This window comes from Xenopus laevis, chromosome 5S (assembly GCF_017654675.1).
Source record: "Xenopus laevis strain J_2021 chromosome 5S, Xenopus_laevis_v10.1, whole genome shotgun sequence".
In the NCBI taxonomy this organism is placed as follows: domain Eukaryota; kingdom Metazoa; phylum Chordata; class Amphibia; order Anura; family Pipidae; genus Xenopus; species Xenopus laevis.
In genome coordinates, this window is record NC_054380.1 from 90,441,866 (window position 1) to 90,459,593 (window position 17,728).

At 36.1% G+C, this 17,728-nt stretch overlaps 1 protein-coding gene across 3 annotated transcripts; it reads right to left on the reverse strand.

The window, feature by feature from the left end:
* Positions 1–306: 306 nt before the first annotated feature.
* Positions 307–11,801, reverse strand: pdcd1.S (programmed cell death 1 S homeolog). Of its 3 annotated transcripts, XM_041564765.1 has the most exons (7): positions 11,647–11,801; positions 11,127–11,436; positions 8,236–8,571; positions 6,126–6,278; positions 3,926–3,960; positions 2,102–2,152; positions 307–974 (listed from the first exon to the last, which is right to left on the reverse strand). In XM_041564765.1, the coding sequence occupies exons 2-7, from the start codon at positions 11,230–11,232 to the stop codon at positions 762–764; spliced, it is 894 nt and encodes a 297-aa protein (XP_041420699.1). In that variant the 5' UTR covers positions 11,233–11,436; positions 11,647–11,801; the 3' UTR covers positions 307–761. The 3 variants fall into 3 exon arrangements, with proteins under 3 accessions (XP_041420699.1, XP_041420698.1, XP_041420700.1); XM_041564764.1 differs by having other exon boundaries at positions 11,127–11,801; XM_041564766.1 differs by lacking the exon at positions 6,126–6,278 and having other exon boundaries at positions 11,127–11,801.
* Positions 11,802–17,728: the final 5,927 nt, after the last annotated feature.

The window sequence follows — 17,728 nt, forward strand, 5'->3', positions numbered from 1 at the left end:
TATTGCTGTATTTAAACCTTTATTTTGAGAATTATGCATTTGTAGAACTGAGGCCATCAGCATGCAATAAACATAGCACTTGCCACTGGTGCAGAGTGTAACACAAGAAGGTGTCCTGTAGGCACTGTCAATATATGTCTCATGAGCATAAAGTATCCATATATACATATTTATGCAACAATATAATTTAATATGTAATATGGCTTAATTAAAAACTCACACTCATTTTGACAAAACAATGAATCAAAACAACATGTTGGCTCAAAATTAAATGAAAATATTTAATAAATAAAATAACACAATCTTTTAAAACAACCCAAATTATCTTCCTAGTAAATTAACAATACATTTTTTACCAAAGTGGTGGAAAATAAGGGTGTATTAACAGGATATGAATCCACATAGCCCACACCATATTGCACTGTGTATACACGTATGTTACTGAGATTTACAAAAAAATAAAAATTTTAAGTGGGGCATTTTTCCAGAACTACTGTATGTACTGTACATCTCTGGAACCCATTGTAGATCTGAGTTATACTGTATGCTCATTTTCAATAATAAAAATATCTCCCACTTCTGCAGACGACGTAAATATTTAGCTTTAATATATTCTATTCTGTCTGGGGTAGACTAAGAATCAGGGATGCTGATTAGAATGGATTAGAAAGTCAAGAGAGACACAATACTTTGCTTTGAGTTCTAGTGAATTCCTGATGGAAATCCAACATCTGACAAATGTATTGCAGTCCTTTTTTTATTTAGTCTCTGCACACTCGAGGTGAATGATTACAAGCAGCATCTTTTCCTCTCCTTTCTCCCATTGATGGGGTACCCTGTGGGAACATGATTGTAGCATATTCCACTTGCTCCAGTGTACACAGCTCTGCTGACTTTCTGTAGGGACTGTTGTTTGGGAATGCCAACACACCATAATCTACTGTAAACGCTTCAGGGTCCTGTGGGGGTTTTTCCTGGAGTGACCACAAAATATTACACATTTACTCAAAGTTAACAACATTGACAATTTAATTTTTCTACATATTCTTACTCTCACTGGTGAGTCCTGGGTTTTTCTTTTCAATTATCTGATAAAAGACATTTGAATAGACAGAGTACCATAAAAATGCAATGGAGGGCCTTGGAGTAACCTTGCTTTAAAATAAAGACATATACAAATCCACTGGTGGGGATCTAAAATTTGACAGCTATTTATTTATACATGCAGTACCTTGGGCAAAGTGCCCCAAGATACAGAAACCATATAAAGATTGCAATTAGCAGAAATGAAAATGAAATCAGTACAGGTATAGGATCCGTTATTCCGGAAACCCGTTATCCAGAAAGTTCTGAATTACGGAAAGGCCATCTGCCATAGATTCCATTATAATCAAATAATAAAAAATTATAAAAATGATTTCCTTTTTCTCTGTAGTAATAAAACAGTACTTTCTACTTGATCCAAACTAAGATATAATTAATACTTATTAGAAGCAAAACCAGCCTATTGGATTTATTTAATGTTAACATGTTTTTCTAGTAGACTTAAGGTATGAAGATCTAAATTATGGAAAGACCTGTTATCCAGAAAGCCCCAGGTTCCGAGCATTCAGGATAATAGGTCCCATATCTGTATATGCAAAGGGAAGTGTAATCATGTAATCATAGGTCTGTCTCTTTATTTTTTCTTACAACTCAGCAATTATGTGTTGCTTTTTTAGCTGCTAAGAACACATATATTTAAAGCACTGTGGCCCATCCATTATTTACATCACTGCAGTTTTTCATAGTATTAATTTGCAGACTATGATAAGTAAGTTCAGTAAAGCAAAAAAAAAAAGATGATATACTGGTTGGTCAGACCAGCTGCTGTATGTATGGGCATATTTTTGTTCCTAGTGTTTGCACCTGTTATAGAAAATAAGCCTCCCATGATCTGATGTTTGGTCAGTGATTTACATCTCACTGCACATCAAAATGTATCTAATGCATATCTTATATTGATGTTAGGGACATAATCGCTTTTATCCCACAGAGTTAACTAAGATTGCACAAAACTGAGCTACTAAACTTGTGTGCTGCTGTCTGTCTCTGATTATACCTGAATATGTTGAGCGAGGATTGCACTATACTCTGCACCCTGGCTTGCAACCTATCACAAATGAAAAAACACAAGTGAATACACAATGCAGAGCCATCACACACCTTGGCACATTTGATTATCACACACAATAAAAAGAAACATGAATAACATTATGCAGAATTTAAACATAAACAAGCTACTGAAAATAAAGGAAAAATACAAAAGAGCAAGAAGATGGGATCCTGCATCACCCTAAGGAGGACAAGACTATGTCAGATGTTGTGCTCTTGTGATAATGCAAGAATACAAGACACAAAGAGAAGATACAGACTGTGCACCCCAGTCCTGCAGCATCAAATATTCTAAATAAAGGGAATATTGTAGTGTCAGGGGGTGATAACAATAAAGCATAATTTTTACGCACATCTGATTAAAAAAACCTTTCTATAAAAACACCCATGAAGGTTGCTCTACAAAAGGAGTGACTTACTTTACTAATGACATACTTTACTAATGCGGGTTTACATGTTGCCCCATTATGATCTACATCCAGAAAAGCATTGTTAGCATTCTGTTCCATGGAAAATATTACTTAATTACTGATTAATGGGAAAATGTATATTGCTTTATTTAACAAACAACTATTTCTTATGTAACCTTAACATAATAAATATCTAAATGAAAAGCATGAAAGAGGAGGGTGATTTAGAAAAGCTGTTTGTTGACCTTGTCTTGAGATCTACTGATCACCAGTTAAAGGTCTACTGGTAGATCCTGATCTACCTTTTTGGCACCCCTGATCTACACCCAGTAGTAGAATGAAAGTGTGTTTGTGGTGTTTGCTATCTTAGCTGGTCAATTTCTTTCTGGTACCCAAGTAAACTATCTATTTCTGAACCAGGCCTGGTGGTAGGAAAAGAAAGAACCAATGTGCATTTTCCCTTTTGTTTCTGCCTTATTGATCAACATCAATGAAATGCCAGTTTTCTAGTAATTATAGCTAGAGAAGTGCATCCAGATATGAAGCATTCTGAGTAAACCTTACAGTAATGGCAAAACTATTCTGTATTTGGGATCTGATCAGCAACTGACTTTTAAACACAGTGGGTTATATCTATTTTAATTTTAGAAGCTTTACTGGGTTTCCTTTCCAGAATTCCTTCTGCTTTGCATACAAATAAAAAGCGGGCCTCCTAACTCAAAATTCAGTATTTCAATATTGCAGTGCCAAGAGCAGCTTAGTAGGTGAGATTCTGTCGTATGGGAAAAAAGTAGAATGTATGAGATTTGCCAAAACCAAGCAACTCTGGTGTCTTAGGAGGGGAACTGAATGGTTTTATTTTAGTATAAGATACACCTTGTTTATGCAGCTGGTTTTAATTACAGTCTGATCTTATGTGCTTGATTGTGTTGCAAATTATAAATCAGCTTTGCTTTTAGAAAACATTCATATTTTTTATAGTGTCCTCCATATTTCTAACTTCAACATTCTCCGTTTTATTTTTAAGCTTTTGGCTAGAATTACCCTTGGACCCCAGTGTGGCACGGCAATGTTAACCGATAATAATAATAGCATTTTCTAGTAGAGGGCCTGAAACCAAAATCATCATCCTTACCATCATTACTAACAGTATAACACACCTAAAATATATTATATGCTGTGTTGATATTCAGTTATGAACACAGCACATTACCTACTATTACAAAACAATACAATGCAGAGATAAGCAGACTCAATCCTTCTGATATACACCTTGCAGGGTACATGCAGTCTGTAGAAGATGGAGTATTGTAGCTTCCCTGCTTTTGTTCTAATGCTTAAGAGAGGTGTTTCATACTTACCAGGTGCTTCAAATGAGTCTGTGGTGTCTTATTTCCTAAAAGGGGACAGAAATGACTGTTAAGAGACAGGAAATAACAAATTGCTTACTGTAATACATGCAAATCTATGAATAACGTATGCTTGTTCGTGGATTCATGTGGCTTATTTCTGGGGGTTGGGTATGAAGAAAGTAACTGATAGACATCGTCCCAATGGAAATGATAAAATATTCCCAGCATCTGGCTGGATTAATGCAAATTTAGAAAATTGCTGATGAACAAAGGATGACTAAGGTTTTCCATCAACAGGGAAAAAAAGCTACACAGGAGGTTCTCGCTTTCTGCTTTTGTCTATTCCGTGTCTAAATTAAAGGAGAAATTCTTTATGAAAAATGTAAAATTGATGAGATATTGAAATGGTCCACACATTAGCATACACCAGCACCCTTTACTGAACTAAACCAACAGGTACAGTATATATATTTAATAAAAGCTATTGTGCATATTTAAATAACATTTCCCTTTTACTTATGCTTAAACATCAATATTACTATTGCAATAACTTTCTATTTTCAGCCCACTCCTTTTCACTGTTGCAGTACTGGAGCTGAAATGAATACTCTCACTTCAACTTCCCCAACGTGAGTACAGCCTTCAGCACAGCTTCTACATGCTGTATTGTTTATATTAGGATTTGCTTTCAATAAAATATGTTATTAAAACGTATGAGTGTTCCTACTGCTCTAGTATAAACAAGGGAAGCCCTAGTCAGTCAGCATAAGTGTTTTTGCTGTATGTAAAAGAAATAATTGTCACAAAAACAATTCTTTATGCAAGAAGAAATATTGAAATACCTTTCTTAGGCTAAAATTTAAATAACTATCCCAGCCCACTCCAGAGGTGGGAAAAATACTTGACTTGGGACTCATTATTACTGCAACTACATTTTTATATTTATTTCCCTTATTTGGTGAGAAAATGCTTAGAGGTTACACACCTGACCTTAAACGTAATGGTTTTAACACTTTACAAAATATAGTTGTAGTAGCTCTTCACAATTCACAGGGTACATGTATTAAAAAATCAGCATTTCCCAACATTTAAAAAGGAACTGTCATGAAATTGAAAATTTAATATAAGCTTCGTCTAAAGGAATATTATATATAGTTCCATAAAGTTTCTAAAATAATCAAGCTACTTTCACGCTCACTTTCGCTCTTTCAGCAATCTTTAGAACATTTCTTCCATTAAAGCCTATTTAAAATTGTTTCACAAGAGTTCTATAAAAATCAATTGTGTAGGAAACAATTATCCATTCTCTTTTGAATGGTAATCAATTAAATGGAATCATAACTAAAGTTTTCTATACAGGTATGGGATCTGTTATCTGGAATGAATCCTGGGGAAAGGAGTTTGAATCTCCATACCTTAAGACTACTGAAAATGTTAATATAAAATAGACCCAATATGGTTGTTTTGTCACCAATATGGATTTATGTAGCTTAGTCATCAATTACAAATACAATTGTATTAATACAAAAAAATAGCCTCCATGTGGGAGATGGCCTTTCCGTAATTTGGAGCTTTCTGGATATTGCGTTTTTGGATGAGAGATCCCATCCCTATAAAATCATATAAAGAGGTCTTACACACAAATGGGGGAATGTAATAAAAGAAGCAAAGAGCAAAACAAGTCACATCAATAAGAATAAAAATCCACAACTCGCAATCTAATATTGTTCCTTAAACTGTTATTGCATTACGAATTTTTATTGCGCATTGCGAATTTTTATTGTGCACTATTAAGAAGTGCTTGAAGGTGTCGTAATCTTTTGGAGCAAACATAATGACTTTTTGAGTAAGAAGGTTTATTAAATTTACTGCGCATTGGCGCAAACTATAAAATTCACAAATGGTCTTCCACTGTTGGAAGTGGACGCTAAACAGTTTCCAGATTCGTAAAAGCTATATTAAATGCACGCAAAGCAAAATTTGTTCGCGCAAAGGCATAACTTTACGCATTGCGAATAGTTTTTCCGTTACCGACTTTTATTACATTCCCCCGAAAGTGTTTTTTATGTGTTTGGAAAAGTATGCATATATTGAGTTTATATGAGTTTTATAAAATCTGCATCTCAAGCTGCCATCTATTGCACCTTAAGAAGCCTTAAGATGACATCTCTTGATTTTTTTTTGTCAACAAACCATTGTCAGGGCTTACGTTTTTTATGCCACAACAACAGTGATGCACAGAGCAGCAGCAGCAGGATGAAGACAACGGAGGCAGAGATGACAACAGCTACTTTTTCTGTGATTTTGTTCATGGAGTTTTGAGTTGCAGATTTAGTAACGGCCATAGCAATTTCCTTGTCACCTGAGGAGGAAATCAAGTTAAAGATATGACCATGTTCTGTAAATCCTGATTGTTCTGAATTGTTATGTTATTTTCAATGAATTGAATAAAACCTTAAGATTACAAATATTGGCTCTAACCCAAAAATAATTTCTAGTTAATGAAACAGAGATATTTCCCATTTCTCAACTTTATTTTTACTACTACTATAAAAACCCTAGAAGAAACCAGGAGCACACAGATTTTAGATCCCTATCTAATGTCAAATATTCATAGCCCAATTGTTCAGTATTGGTGTCCTGAGCACAACCTTTGTATAGAAATGAAAACTCTTAAATGTGGGAAGATGCAAGAATGAGCACCTATCCTGGATAAAGATGAACTACTAGGATTTAAATCTCTAGCCAGAGAGCAATGGGCTAACTACAGAAGAAGCAGATCATGAGGCTGTAGGTCATCCCGGGTCTGCTTCCTCTGTAGGGGGTCCCACAGGTGACCTGAGTTTTGCCAGTTGCAGTTGACCCCCTATTCTATGTATGGCATGTGGCCCATGATTTTGAGCTCTATTAGAAATGATCAGCCGTAACATCTAGGAGGTGATTTACTAATATCCTAAAATGTCTTATTATTTTCTCAAAACTACTTTGACCTTACTCCCTTGCACATTTTTTATTTGATAAATTAACTAAAAAAAAAAGACTCAATAAAATTGTGAAAAGATTCGAATTGTACAATTTTTTCGGATTTGACGCCCGAAAAAAGGTACCTGCTCTAATTTCAATTAACTACAGACAATTTGTAAATGCGTGATGTCAGTTAACGACATCACACAATCTGTGTAATGAATTTTAATGAACATAAGTGTAAAATTCTAGTCAAAACTGCTTTTTTTGGCAGCTTTTTAAACCACTTTTCATGCCAAAAATCTTCCCTGCCTGATCTTGTCCCTTTGACTTAAATCATAAATTTGCATTGCTAGTTGGGCACAACACAATTTATAGGCTTGGGATGCACTGCATCCAGGATTAAGTCTGGGCCTGGGATTCATTTCTTGATTTCTTGCTGGATTCATTTTCAGATGAATTTTTATGTTTAGCCACCCATATAGTTATGTGACTTTAAGGGGGTTATTTACTAACATCTGAATATTTCTCATTATTTTAGTAAAACCACTTCGACCAAACTCCTATACATATTTTTATCTTATTTATCAATACATTAACTGGAAAAAATCTGGCGTGAGAAAAGACTCGCTAAAATCATGAAAAAATCCAAACCGTACAATATTTTTGCATTTAACACCTGAAAACTCCGACTATTTCAGATTTTCGCCCAAAAAACACAATTTTTAGGATTATTGTACGAAACCCAGTGCAAATCATAATATTTCCAATTGTAAACAGGACATCTGCCATTGACTTCTACATGACCTCGGCAGGTTTGAGATGGAGTATTTTTTTATTCTATAATTTAGGAGCCTCAGGGTTTAATAAATCATGAAAAATTTGAGGGTTTTTTTCCCTCCAAAAAAATGTTGTTTTCCACTTGAAAACTCCAACCAGAAAAAATCGGACTTTAATAAATAAACCCTTTAGTGTTAAATAAGTTTCACTTGTGTGATATCACTGGCTGTTATTTATGTCATTCTTTTCAGGTATAACCTGAATATACTCCAATACAATGCATATATTATTAATAGATAACAGTGAGGATTAAGCCAAATGTCTCTTTTATGATGTAGAACTTGTCAATCAAAGATTTTTTTTAGCCAATTGTCTCATTTATTTATGAAACTGTATTAGCTTGCTGGAACAAAAAATGTTTAATTATAGCCATGCTTTTATCACATCCTTTATGTCCATTAGACAGACAATCTCCATAGTCATTGTGATCCTACCTCACATATTCTTGAATTACAGGCAAACCACAAAAAAATCTATAAACTAGTCACTTCTTTTGTCAGTTAAAGTACACATACCTGTAACATTTAACCTGGATCTGTTACTTAACATAATTTTACTATTTGCCGTTACATTCAGATGCTCACAATGATACTCTCCACTGTCATTTACAGTGAGATTTCTAATGTGCAGCTCAGCAATTCTGAAAGTCCAGTTGGTTTTGATGTGTATTCTGTTTGTGTCTTTGAGACTTGTTAAGTCTGCTATTTTAGATGTGTTGTTATTATAGGTCTTCGACCAATTTATATCTGTGGGGTCATAGTTAAGTGCTGAAATGTTGCAGATAAACACAGCAGTCCTTCCTGGGGATAGATGGTGTTCAGAGGGCAAATGTTCAAACAAGATGTCTCCTTCTTTGAAAAGAAAAGAGAAAAAATAGTTAAGGATGGTGAAGCAACCAGAGAAAACAATATACCGTATATACTCGTGTATAAGCCGACCCGCGTATAAGCCGAGGTACCTAATTTTACCTATGAAAACCAGAAAAACTTATTGACTCGCGTATAAGCCTAGACACAACTCAGAAAAGTCTCAGAAATATCAAACAGTCGGTTTAATGTTAAAAATCAAGCCATGATGCATAAAACATTAATTCATCGTACAATGATAAAAAAAAACCTCTGGTAGATGAAATAGATATATTAAGAAGACAGCTGCCTTACCGGTAAATTTGCTCCAATGGGAGGGGAGAGTCAGGAAGCTGCTCCCTGTAGTAGGCGCTGATCGCCTTCAAAGGCTGCCCAGAGTTGTTAGTGGGTGGGAGGGGAAGCTGCTCTCTGCTGCTGGGCCCCTTCAAAGTTTAAAGGAGAAGGAAAGCCAAATTTGGTAATCCTCCTTCCTGAACAGATCTTATAAAGTAGTGTAAGATCGCTAAGTTTAGAGCTCACCTAACTGTACAACCAAGGAGCTTTTCATGTCTCTTTATCGCAGCTATCGCAGCAGCTTTCACAGCAGCTTTATCAGAAAGCAGCTGCCATCTTGCATATGGAGTACCGTAATGGCTTCATTCCCCTTATCGTCGCTAATGCGCATGTGCGAAAATTCATTCCCCTGACTTCCAGCGCATATCATTGTTGATGTTGCTCCTTATTCGGGCTCATGGCTGCGTGTCATCAGGGGAGGGAGGAACAAACTGCCTTAGAGACATGCGCAATGGAAACTAATTGTGCTTACTGCGATTCAAGACTGCCGCTGGCAGAAGCAGGTGCGCTGTTGCTCTTTCTTCGGGAGCGGGATCATTCATCGCTACCGGTAAGGCAGCTGACCCGCGTATAAGCCGAGGTAGGATTTTCAAGCACATTTTGGTTGCTGAAAATCTCGGCTTATACGCGAGTATATACGGTACAGGTATGGGACCTATTATCTAGATGGATCTTTCAGTAATTTAGGTCTTCATCTCTTAAGTCTACTAGAAAATCATGTAAACATTAAATAAACCCAATAGGCTAGTTTTGAGTCCAATAAGGATTAATCATATCTTAGTTTGGATCAAGTGCAAGCTACTGTTTTATTATTACAGAGAAAAAGGAAATCATTTTTGAAAATGTGGATAATTTCATTATAATGAAGTCTAGGGGAGACGGCCTTTCCGTAAATCAGATCTTTCTGGATAACAGGTTCCCATATAATGGATCTCATACCTGTACTGTATATACCCCTATGTAACACTGTACAGAAAAGAATGCATCCATGACAAGTTAGATTTATAGAGCTGTGTATGTTGGATTCTTGCAACTATTCAGTGTACAGTGCTGTGGGATAAGTTGGCCCTTTAAAATAGGCATTAAAGGAACAGCAACACCAAAATATGAAAGTGTCTTAAAGTTATGAAAACATAATGTATCGTTGCCTTTTGCGGGTTAAACTGGTGTGTTTGCTTCAGAAACACATTTATAGTTTATAAGATGAAAAGACACAGGATACACTTTAACTCTGTAGTTTACACTGGGATTCTTCAGAACTTATCTGTTATCTACTGTGTATCCTGTGCTTGAATGGCTGCCCCCATGGCTACACATCAGCTTTTTTAAATAAACCATAGTTTTAAGCAAACATACCAGTTGTCACTAATCACTTATAGAAAATGATTTTAAACAATGGAAAATGCTCTGTATACCTTGAATAATATTAATCAGTACAAAGTAAATAAATATTGTAACAGACAGGGATAATTTGCAGACTTTGGACACAAACTGTGGTGCACATTTCAGGTCAGAAAATGTGCAATTCTCTGTATACCTTGAATAATATTAATCAGTACAAAGTAAATAAATATTGTAACAGACAGGGATAATTTGCAGCCTTTGGACTCAAACTGCGGTGCACATTTCAGGTCAGAGGCACATCAAAGGGGCAGTACATCCTGCTGCTGTCTGGAGGTCCTATAGTGTAGAGGACCCAGTGAGGTCCTGGCTGGTCTACCAAACGAGCCGATCTTTCCCCGATATGCCACTAATGGGCATGGCTATATTGGGGGTAATCTGAACATTCGGCCCCATGTCCGAACGATCGGATTACGATGAGAGCGCAATGGACAAAATCAAATCTGTCCGATCGATCAAACGACCACACAAGGTCTGAAAATCGTATGAATCCTCGATTTGTACGATAGGAACTTTGCGTCTATGGCCACCTTTACTGCTAGGTATATTACTGCTTCTGTTTGGTGAATGATGCTTTTATTGACTAATATAAATGAATGCTTATTTTACTTAACTGCCCCCCTTAAACTGTACTATGCTCCTTACGTAAACTATAGTATTAAAAAAAAATATATATATATATATATATATATATACATATATTTATACACACATATATTTTCCATAAATGCAAGGATTATTGGTGTGTGGAGGAAAAGAAGTAGTCAGAAAGATAAGTGTTCAGAAATACAAACCCACGTTCTTACCAGGGGGTGCATGTCCCAGTATAGTGATGACACAGATACTGCTGATGATAAGGAACACACGCTCCACTGACATCAAAGAAGCAGAGAGAGCGGGGGAGTAAGTCATGTTCCCTTGTCTGTCTCTCTGTCGCAATTGCTGCTGAAACAGCAGTATAACGTCTGGGCAGTAGTTGTTCAGTGGAAATAAGTAGGTCCTTTTGATTGACTTTTGATCAACAGCTCAAAGCTAAACAGTGAAGGTTTGTGGTCCCGGATGGGGTGGTCGCTGTGGCTTGTGGTCTTCGTCTTGAGCAATGAGGTTACCTTTTTTCTGCAGTCATAAAAGAAACCTATTTGGGCATTTAAATATATTTTCTCTGCCCATCTGTTATGCAAAAACTGTGATCTACATGAGTTCTTGTTCTAGGAAGTTAAATGAACACAATGACCCCCTCGGATTGTGTTGCTTTGAGAATGATGCCAACAAATGCTTTACTAAACTTCTTCAAATAACTTTTCATAAATATATTCAGTAAATTACCTCCTTCAACATTGGCTGGCACAGTTTCGGGTTCTTTGCTGTTTCATGGTGCTTGAAGATCTTCTGCTGTTCCCCCAAGTTGATGTATACTACTGTAACATGAGTTTCCAGAGAGAGGTTCTGTCGCTCTGAATTGTTTGAGTCACCATCTCCTCTTGTCAAAGAACTGAGCCAGCCCACTGATCCTCCCAATCACTTCCCTTCATTACACAACAATGTCAATATGAAGGCGGGGAATAAGGAGCCTGATCATGTTATTTAAATATACTGCAGAGCACAATACCGAGTGCATTTTATGTTGCTGATAAAGCACATGAACTGGTACTATTAAGTTAATTTATTTCCAATTTCGTATTTTTTTTAAAAACGCTATATTAGAAAAATCTGTTACTATTTTAAGAATCATTCAGTTCAGATAAAAGTTAAAATATCTATTGAATTATTTAGTTATAGGAATTTCTCTTCTCTTTTTAATAATGAAGCTGGCATGTATTTCTTATTACTCAGAAATGTTGATTGGTATTTAAGATACAGTGCTCATGGAACACTGGATGTGATGCCCTCACTTTAAATACAGTTACTGACACTTTAGCTATAGCCTATATTAAGCTAATTAAAGGGATACTGTCATGGGAAAAAATTTTCAAAATGAATCAGTTAATAGTGCTGCTCCAGCAGAATTCTGCACTGAAATCCATTTCTCGAAAGAGCAAACAGATTTTTTTATATTCAATTTTGAAATTTGACATGGGGCTAGACATTTTGTCAATTTCCCAGCTGCCCCTGGTCATGTGACTTGTGCCTGCACTTTAGGAGAGAAATGCTTTCTGGCAGGCTGCTGTTTTTCCTTCTCAGTGTAACTGAATGTGTCTCAGTGAGACATGGGTTTTTACTATTGAGAGCTGTTCTTAGATCTACCAGGCAGCTGTTATCTTGTGTTAGGGAGCTGGTATCTGGTTACCTTCCCATTGTTCTTTTGTTTGGCTGCTGGGGAGGAAAAGGGAGGGGGGTGATATCACTCCAACTTGCAGTACAGCAGTAAAGAGTGATTGAAGTTTATCAGAGCACAAGTCACATGACTTGGGGCAGCTAGGAAATTGACAATATGTCTAGCCCCATGTCAGATTTCAAAACTGAATATAAAAAAATCTGTTTGCTCTTTTGAGAAATGTATTTCAGTGCAGAATTCTGCTGGAGCAGCACTATTAACTGATTCATTTTGGAAAAAAAAAAATTTCCCATGACAGTATCCCTTTAATAAGTCTATATTTGAAATTGAAATGGCAGATTCCACTGCATGATCTAAGTGGCAGAAAGCATATTTTTCATTATGTATTAATTTTAAATATATAAAATGGCTTTAATCCATAAAGGAAAAAATAATTTAAAACCAAAAAATTGTCAGTTTTATGACATTTTGCTACAGAACTGGATGACCATCAGTCCATATGGCTCATGTACAGCCACAAGTGCAATGAACAAAGTGCAATTTCAAGTGCAATCGCCATGTTTTTTGTCCACTATGCAAAGTTTTTTTCCACAATTCCAGCATCATTGTGCTTCCAAGGGACAATTATTGTGGTGTGCCTACTGCAATTGCATCCCAGAATTCGCCAAAATTAACAACTGGCACATGTCCTTTGTCGCAAATAGGGCACAATTGCACTGAATATTTTTTAAGCCTGTCTGGTGTAATTTTCTGTGTTCTCTCTGTATGATGTGCGTCCCTATTCTTTCAATGCAATTCAACAGAAAAAAATGGTTCCTGATAAAACTGACTCTATTGTATGTGAATGTGATAGGGGCCTTGAGACTGTAAACTTCACTGGGGCATGTACTGATGTATGATGTATATCGGTTTCAATACCAAAGTTTGGATGGGCCCTAAAATAATTTTGAGGCCCAGGTAACATGCCTGTTAAACCAATTCATCTTTTGGACTTGGTCTAGGGGTAATTTTGTGTGAAAAACTAACACCACATCACAAGAGTAGTGTTGTGGAGGTGTCAGAGCCATGGATAGACTAAACATCCAAATCTGGTGATCTTATTGAAAAGTATCCCTGCTGGAGGAGAGATTGGAGAAATGTTATTAGAGGGCATGTAAAGGCAAAAAAATAAAATGCCATTTTTACTTTCTTTAATGAAAAAGAAACCCATCTCCAATATACTTTAATTAAAAAATGTGTACCGTTTTTATAAGAAACCTGACTGTATGCAGTGAAATTCTCCCTTCATTTACTGTTGTGGGTAGGAATTGTCAGACGGTCCCTAACTGCTGTGCAGGGAAACAAACATACTTATGAACAGCAGGGGGAGCCTCCTCCTAACTTCCCAGCCATGCAGAACTCAAGCAGCTTTGTTTATGACGATCCCTAAGCAGCCCAGACCACACTGAGCATGTGCACAGTCTTAGTCTTGCAAAGATGTTTAACAAAGTTACAAGATGATGACCCCCTGTAGCCAACTTTGAAAGCATAAATTATGTGTTTGATTAGGCATGTGGTGCAGTAAGTTCATGTTTATATTTAGTATACAAAATACAGCATTTCTAGCCTAATTCTATTTTAGACTTTACATGCCCTTTAACTTCTGTATTGTATAGGCTTGGAGTTGAATGAAAACGAAAGATCGAGAAAGGAGAGTAATATTTTTCAGCAACAGATTGTCTGTACATAAATAATTTTTACAATACAATCAGAAATCAATATCAAAAATATATAATTCTATGTCAACCTGTGAAAACAAGAAGCTGCGTGGTGATTTACTCCAAAGGGATCAGGAACTCAGTCAACCATCCGGTCACGTGTTAAACTGCTCTGGCCACAGCAAAATCAATGAAAAATGCAAAGGCAACACGGATCCAAGTCAACTCCAGTGGGCCAAAATAAATCTAAAATCATCTTTATTCCATATGCTTAAAAGTTTATGTGGGCAGGGAGAAGCCCAGGCATAACGCGTTTCATGACTGTAGATAGCCATGGTTTCTAAGAAATGCATTACAGATTTTACAATTAATATTAGTTGTTTTGTTCAGCATTGTGTTATTAGCAAATCAGGACATCCATAATTCATTCAACCTATTCAGATATGTTATGTCTTCGTTCATCTACCAAGGTGCACATATTAAGTATTAAATATTTTTATTTTTATAAAATAACACAATTAAAATCAAAACAACTGGAATACAAAGTCAACAGAATTCTAAAGAATGAAATAAAGAATGAAAAAAGCAGTTTGTGGAAGACATTAACAAATAATTGTTCTCAGGCAGAAAACATCACAGTAAATAAATAAATCCACAAAATGTTATGCTTCTGGACATCACATTACAGTTGTTATTTCATCTACTTTATTAGCAGAATCAAAGACAAATGGAAACTACTGTTTATTGTACACACAATATCAGCTTTTTAAAACACATACAGTTGGGGTAGGAAAAGTGTATGAAACAACTTTCCATCATAGAAGGCAGAGCAACGGCAAGTGGTTTGGGGCAGTATGAAATATAAGATGCATGTTGTTAAGAATATTCTACTTTTATTTATTTTGACTCACACCTGTATCCTGTGGGTCACACAGGAAATATTAAATATGGAAAATAGAAAATAGCAAAAAAATCTAAATGTTTGTAAACATAAAAAGCTAGTTAAAAGTATTTATGTAAGCACTTAAAAGATATGGGGCTTTTGTTCACCTGCCTATATTTGTGGCCTGGTATCTACTAAATGACGGTTACTGTTCTGCAGTGCTAGTGAAAATGTCCTTTTAATATACTTGCATAACATTTTTACACTATTATAACATCTGAGTGTCCACAATTGATGAAAACTTCTCTTGTAATTAGTATTCACTCACTTTTACTCCCTAATTCAAGGCTGTGTAGAGGTATATAAACCCAACAAAATTATTTAGAATAAGAAATAGCAGTAAAAAAACCCACACTTCCTTGCCAGAATTGATTAAAATCTAAATATAAGTGCTTTCAAATGCTTAGTGCTGTTATACTCACATGCTCAACTCCCAATCATGTCAGTGGCAGCACATAGTTAGTACATAATGTCTCAATTAATTGTTACTGTGTATAATAAATTAATTGATTAAAGTGCTTGTGCTTCTATGTGATTTATAGCACAAGCACTTTAATCAATTAATTTATTATAAATAGTAACAATTAATTGAGACACTATGTACTAACTACGTGCTGGCACTGAATTGATTGGGAGTTGAGCATGTGATTATAACAGCACTAAGCACTTGAAAGCACTTATACAGCAGAACCCATATTTTATGTGTTTCAGGGGACCAGAAAAAAAGGATGTAAAATCAGGGAAATGTATTATGCATAATATATATAGATGGGACTACAAAACAACAATGTAAAATGAGGGAAAACTTTAAATCAGGGGATGTAAAATGTATTTAAATTTTAATCAATTCTGGCAAGGAAGTGTGGGGTTTTTACCCTCGATATTCGACTAGGAACTAAAATAGTTCGACTTCGAATATCGAAGTCGAAGGATTTAGCGCAGATAGTACGATCGAACGATCGAAGGATTATTCCTTCGATCGAACGATTAAATCCTTCGAATCGAACGATTCGAAGGATTTAAATCCAACGATCGAAGGAATATCCTTCAATCAAAAAAAGTTAGCCAGACCTATGGGGACCTTCCCCATAGGCTAACATTGACTTCGGTAGCTTTTAGATGCCGAACTAAGGTGTCGAAGTTTTTTTTAAAGAGACAGTACTTCGACTATCGAATGTTTGAATAGTTGAACGATTTTTACTTCGAATCCTTCGATTTGAAGTCGTTGTCGAAGGTCGAAGTAGCCCATTCGATGGTCGAAGTAGCCCAAAAAATTCTAAATTCGAAGTTTTTTTACTTCTAATCCATCACTCGAAGTTAGTGAATCGGCCCCCAGGTGTCTTCATAGTAGTCAGTGAATGGGAATCAGTAGATTGCAAATCCCAGGCAACTTAAAATTTGTCAGGGTACTTTCCATGGACAGGCAATACCTGTACCCCCGAAAAATTCCCTCTCTAAGGTAAAGGTAAACTTGGGTTGCCAAAAAGACTACAGGGGATTCCCAAAATGATAATGCTAGTCCACCACAAGCTTATTAAATATAATTAGTACAACACAGTGACAAAATTGGTCTAAATAACAATAGGGGGGCAAGGGTTGAAGTGGAAATTTGAATTAAAAATTCTCAAATTCGAATTGTGAGTTATCCAAACTAGATTTGAGTTTTAATTCAATTTAACTTAAATTAGACTATTTGCTACCTTAAACCTGCCAAATTGCTGTATAAGTCAATGGCAGTGGTACAGGGATCAATTCCGTGATGTTTGCAGCTTTACTGACAATCGAGTTTTTCAATTCGAATCGAATTCGATTCGAGTTTTCAGGTCGATTTAAGTCTGAGCTGGGAAAATTCGATTTTATTAATACATTTTGGTCAAATTTTGAGTTTATGGGAGTTTTAAAAAACTCACTTACTAAAGCAAATAAAGTTCTGTCTTGCATAAAAAAGGGCATTAACTCAAGGGATGAAAACATAATTATGCCTCTTTATAGGTCCTTGGTGAGGCCTCATCTGGAGTATGCAGTTCAGTTTTGGACTCCAGTCCTTAAGAGGGATATAAATGAGCTGGAGAGAGTGCAGAGACGTGCAACTAAATTGGTTAGAGGGACGGAAGACTTAAATTATGAGGGTAGACTGTCAAGGTTGGGGTTGTTTTCTCTGGAAAAAAGGCGCTTGCGAGGGGACATGATTACACTTTACAAGTACATTAGAGGACATTATAGACAAATGGCAGGGGACCTTTTTACCCATAAAGTGGATCACCGTACCAGAGGCCACCCCTTTAGACTAGAAGAAAAGAACTTTCATTTGAAGCAACGTAGAGGGTTCTTCACAGTCAGGACAGTGAGGTTGTGGAATGCACTGCCGGGTGATGTTGTGATGGCTGATTCAGTTAATGCCTTTAAGAATGGCTTGGATGATTTTTTGGACAGACATAATATCCAAGGCTATTGTGATACTAAACTCTATAGTTAGTATAGGTATGGGTATAT